At 38.2% G+C, this 6,891-nt stretch overlaps 1 protein-coding gene across 1 annotated transcript; it reads right to left on the bottom strand.

The window, feature by feature from the left end:
- Positions 1-1,932: 1,932 nt before the first annotated feature.
- On the bottom strand, positions 1,933-4,749 carry MC3R (melanocortin 3 receptor). The gene is given in 2 exon segments (XM_020984265.1): positions 1,933-3,923; positions 3,926-4,749. Coding segments are annotated over 2 exon segments (966 nt in total). The 5' UTR covers positions 4,362-4,749; the 3' UTR covers positions 1,933-3,393.
- Positions 4,750-6,891: the final 2,142 nt, after the last annotated feature.

The raw sequence follows: 6,891 nt of genomic DNA, 5'->3' as shown, positions 1-6,891 counted from the left end.
TGTAGAGGCTGACCCTTTCTTGACAAATGCCAAAGTTGTGAAGGCCACTAGGGAATAGAAACTAGCTATAGAGCCTGACATCAGCCAGAGATTCTGCTAAAAAGCTTGAGAAATCCATAATCTTAAGACTGAGACTGCTGAGGAGAAGATCTGATGATACCCAGCCCTTAGAACTGATAACAGATCCCTGAAGAAGTCTATCTGTGCTGATGTGTTATGCTTCAGGAGTAATGGCAGCGGATACACATAGAGACAAAGGACACATTAATGGAATGTATGTAATACTCTCTCTAATGTTATGTCTTCCTTTGTGGGGCTACAAAAATAAATCCCTGTCCTACAGAAAAATCTCTCAGGGTATAATGCCTTCTCTTTTCATCACTTGTCTTTCAGACCAGTTAATTCCACTAGTAAGGATGAAGCATCTTTATGAACTTTCTCTGTCTTGAACTAAGAGATCAGTGATTTTTCCTAGTGGAACTCATAATGACACATAGCAGTACCAGGATTATTTCACTGCACTTGAACAGTTCATCAAAGAGGTCACTCCCCTGAAGAAATGGCAAAGACTTCATCTAATGTAACAATTATATAATATTCTTTTTCTGATTAATGCCCTGTATCTTGATTTGTACAAAATGATAAAGAATGTTAATTTTAAAATGTGTATTATGTCTTCTTGCCTAAAGAATAAAATTTAAGTTTGAAAGGCCTTTAATATGGAAAAAGATTTTGGAGTCATATATAGAGATAATAGTATGAAATGATGATGACTCACGGGAAAAGGAGGATATCAATTATGTTTCAGATGAAGAGAAAATTAATTTTTTGGTCCAGAGGACCATGGAAGTTGAGTGAGATGGCCTCTGTTTTAACGGGACTTTTGCACAGACAGGAGATGCCCAGAAAGGATGTATGCTATCCTGGCCACACGTTTTCTCTCCATGTGTTCTCCTTAGAATTGAAGTGGCAATCGGGAGGAAAGTGTACCACCATGTTCATGGAGGGGATTTTCCTTGTTATTTGTTTTATTTTGTTCTTGACTTTTTTTAAAAAGTTTTATTGAATATTGACATAATCGCTATATCTGGATATTATTTTCCTTTCTCACCATCCAACCTAATTTTATTTTGGTGCACTTAATTGTGTTTGAGAGGCAGTGTGGAAGACCTGGTTTCAAATCTTGCTTCAGAAACACACTAGCTGAATGACCCTGGACAAGTTACTTAACTTCTTAACTTCTGTCTAGGCAACTCTCTAAAACTATAAAATGAAGAGAAGGTGCTGACCAACATTTGTACATGTAGTTTCCTCACCCAGGTGATTCCTTTATTAATGAAACCATAGATCCAGGCCCTACAGCTAATTGTGTTTTCTCTAGTTGATCTGGTGAAGGAAATGTTAGCGGGACTTGTAAAGTATGGTTTGTTAAGTGGATAATGAGCCAAAGGGTATCTTGAACTTTGAATAGCTTTCCAGGGGATCCATGACTGAAAGGGGCCTGGACTATGTAATCCTTTGTGCTTCGGAAAGGATATTGTGAGGATCAAATGGGACAACGAAAAATCCTTTGCCAGAGAATAAGCCTTATGCCAATTTAAGGCATTATTATCAACCTGTATTTTATTTTTTTTAGCAAAAGATATACATAAGTGTAGGAATACTGTGATTCCATTTCTTATAGCACTGACTCCCAGTTCTGACACTTATTTGATGCGTGTTTTTCTGTGAATCGCAATAACTCAGTGTCTCCATTTAAAAAAGTGGGGATGACGCTTGTGTGTCCATATGCCTGGCACAACAGGAGGATGACTAGGAAGTAGTATTTCTATGGTAACAATGTTTTCCAGCCAAAAATACAGAAGTGAGTGGTGTTGTCAGCAGGACAGTGGTGACTGTTTGCAAAATCATGAGAATCACACACAAAGCACATGAGTGGTTGCAGATAATTTATTTAAAGTAGAACATATTGGGGAGTTTTGTTTTAATTTTAGCAGCATCAAACACCTCTCATCACTTGAAAGCATCATAAGCATAGCATGGAATAAGTTTACCAGTATCACAAAACAAGTTTAAAGACAAATAAGTAACACATCAAATACACTAAAATATCCATTCTCACACAATAAAAACAGTACAGCACAAGTATTTATCAGAGGCAAAATGCAATTACAAATTGAATTACAGAACAGAAGTTAAATAGAGTAGGATTCAGAATCTTAGGAAAGGAGGGACAGGGCTCTGAGGTTACTCAGCTAAGTCAGGGTGCACTTAGTCATTTAGCATACTCAAGAAATTCACTCAAGAAATTCATGCCCTTCAGAGCGTGGAAAACTAACTAGTGCTAAAAGCAATTCAGAACACATTTTCTTTAATATAAAATACCAAGAATACAGCATATGAACTAGGTCACAGTAACTATTGAAAACCAACTACATTTTTGACCTGTTTAGAGATGAACATAAGTAAGCTTTGAAGAGTTAAACCAACAGTTTTCAAAATTGTCTGGAGAATGAATACAGCAATAGCACATGTACTTGTCATGAAAATTATCTCATTCTCATTTTTTCTTTTTCTTTTTTTTCCTTAAAGACATCAGAAAAGCAAAGAAAAAGAAAGCTACAAAAGAATAACCCATGCCTCAAAAAGTGAGTCAATATAGTACATTTTCCAGTGGTGCCTGCTTGACTTTACCCAAAGTCCACTGGCTTGTTTTTGTCAGGATTCTGAGGACTCCCTTTAATTTAATACAGAAGCTGGTTACATTCCAAAGCTAATTGACAAAGCAACATCAACATCTTGATGTTTCACAAAGAGGTAATTTACCTTAGAAAATACTCTTGAAATAGCTCAAGGCTCACACATATCAGGGATAACAAGGCAGCAACTCTTACTCCGTAATTAAATAAACTCAAAGTCTGATTTCCAACAGGGTATCAAAGGAACTTGGTAGGTGGTTACAGGTCCAGTTTTTTTTCCAGGAGATTATAGCTACTTTCACCTGTTAATGTGAGTCCTTTACCCTGGTGTCTGATGACTAGAAATGAAGCAGTTTAACAGGAAAATGCTATAGAATCTGGCTTTTGAAATCAATGTAGATTTTGACTAGCTCATTCTAAATTTAAGGGTTTCTTGGAGTGACACTTGAGGAGATATACAGTAATTTTTGCTGCTGTAACCACCATGTAAATCCATTTAAAGGGTAATTTCTGTACATTTGCCCTTTCAGAAGAATTTCCTTTTTTTCCTTAAATAAAAAGAAGTTTAAAGAAACAATTGATACCTTTTTTTAAACCTCTTTAAAGTTTACTTCTAAATATTATCACTGAATATAATGAAGAATTCAGAGGGTGTTTTCTTACATTTCACTACCCTGGAATAGCATGAGGCACACTACCCTGAACTTATACCACTGCAACAACAGACTATTTCCTTAAAGGTCTTGCGCATTTCAAGGCTCCGGAAAGCATAAATGAGGGGGTCAATGACTGAGTTACACATGATAAGGACCAGGTAGATGTTGAAGTGGGAGGTATAACAGATGCAGTGGGGGTTAGTGGGGCATGTGATGATGAGGATGAGATGGAGGAAGAAGGGTGCCCAGCAAAAAATGAACACCCCAAGCAGAATAGTGATGGTGACAGCCCCTTTCATGCAGGTATGTTGGTGCATCACCCCGTCCGCTGGCAGTGCCGCAATACGTTTGACATGCAGCCGGGCAAACAGGAACATGTGCATGTAGAGGGTGGCCATGAGGAGCAGCATGGCGAAAAACATAGTAACGAGGCACACGATGACAGTCTTGCTCTCAGAGTAGACGATGAACATGATGCCACAGATGAAGCAACAGATCCAGATAGCCCCAATCAAGGTGATGGCTTTTTTCACTGTCATAATGCTGTGGTAACGCAGGGCATAAAAATGGTGATGTATCTATCAATGGCAATGACCAAGAGATTGCAGATGGAGGCAACCAGGGAAATGCAGATCATGGAGTCAAAGACATTGTCCATATATTGAATGAGTTGGTCATCAAAAGTCAAGTAGTCATTGGTGAGGAGGACGATCATCACTGTCTCCAGAGCATTGGACACACTCACCAGCATGTCTGCCACTGCCAGGCTGCAGAGGAAAAAGTACATAGGGGAGTGCAGATTTCCATTCTTCAACACAGCCAAGATGACAAGGATGTTTTCCAGGAGACTGATGATTCCCAGAGTCAGAAAGATCTCGGACTTGATGAAGACCTGTTCACAGAATCCAGGGCTGCTCTGGTTGCTGAAGAGGAAGGTGACATTGACTTCCTCTGTGCCTTTTGACAGCAGACTCTGAGAAGAGAGCAGGGAGCTGGTCGCATTCATTGCCAACAAAGAGGGATGATTAGAGCTGGGGCACAGTGCAGGGTCCAGCTGGTTAGAAAACAAATCTCTCTGAAGACGCCCTTTCTTTTCTTGGTGCTTTCGATAGCAGTTTTTGGTTTTGGTCTCCTCCAGAAAGAGTATGTTGAGAAACGTTAGCGTTGGGCTGAAAGGATAAAGAAGTTTGCTGTTGATATTTCTTCTTTCTCTGCTCTATCTCTCAGCTGAAGAAGAAGCAGTTGTCAGGCACTCTCTCTTCAGTAGTTAAATCAGTTTACTTTCAGCCTCTCTTCAGTTTTCCAATCGAGGAAAGTGAAAATTGCTGTCTTTGGTTATCCCAGATACAAGTGTCGGTTTCATGGTTAGGAAGGAGTCTTGGGCTCAGGGGAATTTCAGCTGCAGCTCCAGTTTTCAGGAGGGAGAATCACCTCAATGGATTTATACACAGTGACAAAAGAGAAACAACTCCTACTTAATCTTCCATGCAGCAAAATGACCATTTAGAGAGCAGGTAGCTTTCTGACTGACAGCCCCAACCAGCAGGTACCACATTCCCTATGCCTATCCATCTGTTGGAAAAAATGAAATTATCTGGTGCCCTCTGCAGATCAGATGAATAATCTGCTCTATTGGTGAAGCAGACTATTTTCCTTCAATAATAATAATGCTAACACATATTGCCCAAACAATGACATACAGCTGGATGGAAAGCCTGTTGGATTAGCTTATCTATGCCTTGGACAATCCTTGAAGACAAACAATGAGCTGGTCCAGAAGTAAACAGGAAGATGAGAGCCCCATGTCTTTCAGGTCTATAACTTTAGAAATTAGCTTTGATTTTTTTCTGTTAGTCCACATATTTCAGAGGTCTCTTGGCCAGTCCTCCACAGTATATCTCATAATGACCTCATCTCCATCACAGTCCGTAGTGACCATTCTAGGTCAGGTCCTTATCACCTCTCATTCAGATTATTGTAATATAACCTAACTGGTCATCTTGTTTCCAGTCTAACCTCATTCTAATTCATCCTCTATGTGGCTGCTTCAGTAATCTTCCTAGTAAACCACTGAGATGATGTCACTCTTTTACTTTCAAACTTTCAAGGTTTCCCCATTTTCTATCAGATGGAAAAAAAAATCTTGCCACTGACATTCCAAGCCAGCCACAATCTAGCTTTGTTTCAGTTCACTAGCTCTTTTTTAGATTTATCATATTGAAAGCAATAAGTAGATTTTCTGATGCCCAAATGATTTATTAGGGACTCAAAATTCAGGTGCTACTTACATGTTAACAATGACTAACTATTAGAAAGCTGTCAATATAACAATGCTGTCACCCATATCATAGACCTTTCTCGTTTCACTGGAAGTTTAAAACTTGGAGGTATAACTTGGATTTGGACACAGCTGCAGGAAAGTGTGACAAAAGTTGACAGCTCCATTCTTCCCTCTCTAGTCGTTAAAAAATATTTTTATTAAAAGATTAACATCGAACATCAATTCTACCAGTTAATCGACTTGGTAAATATTTGCATTTAAATGAACTAATTTGAATTCAAAGAGTATCCTAACAAATTTTCAGTTACTCCCTCAAAGTCTTCAGGGTTTCTTGTCCATTTATTTTCATTCATTCCCCGGCCCCCCCCCCCTTTATCTGGTAATAGTGTATGTTCAATTTTTCTGGCTCTTTTTTCCACTTTCAATTATTTCATGTAAGTCTTTATAGGTTTCTTCGTACGCTTCACTCCTGTCATTCTTATTGCTTATTATTTTTCATTTTATTAATTGTTATGTTTTATTTAACTATTCCCCATACTGTTGCATATTTAGAGTTTTTTCATATATTTTTAAATAATTATGCATAATACTGCTATAAACTCATCATATAGATATGCCCTTTTTATGTTTTATTGATGTTTTTTATTTTTACACCAGTCATTTCACAGTATGCCATCCCCCCACCCTAACAACGACACAAAAGAATAATTATGCAACTACAACACAAGCACCACATCTGAGAGTGTATGCAGCATGACACACCAATAATCCTCAGCTTCTTTATGGATGTTTCATCTGTGCTTTGGGAACAAACTTAGTCTTTTCAATTCATCAGAGTTCAGTTGGTTTTCAGTTTTTTTTTTATTGGAGATGCCCCTTTTTGGTATTTTTTTAAAAAAATATTTTCTGAGTCCATTCCCACCAATGACATTATTAGTTCAAAAGGTATGATAACTTTTACTGTAGACTATCAGATTAATCTTTGAAAAGATTCTATAAGTTTGCAATTCTACCAGCTATGGATGTATGTATTCATTCCACCTCACCAGAGTTGAATTTCATTGCTTTTAATTATTTCTGCCCATCTTATACCACCCAATCACCTGTGAAGTGAAGCTCCAGGGTCATCTGCATGGTTAGTCACCAAAGGTATGGTGAAAATTGAAAGGAAGTTACCCCAACCCAAGTATTCTCTTTCCTCCATTAGTTTTATGGCCGTGAAAGCCAAGTTGAAGAAGCCTAAGTATTTATCTGA

The sequence above is a fragment of the Phascolarctos cinereus genome, unplaced genomic scaffold (genome assembly GCF_003287225.1).
Source record: "Phascolarctos cinereus isolate Bilbo 61053 unplaced genomic scaffold, phaCin_HiC Scaffold_2;HRSCAF=192, whole genome shotgun sequence".
Lineage (NCBI taxonomy): Eukaryota > Metazoa > Chordata > Mammalia > Diprotodontia > Phascolarctidae > Phascolarctos > Phascolarctos cinereus.
Note: the sequence above shows the minus strand (reverse complement) of the source record. Positions and strands in the feature narration are given on the sequence as shown.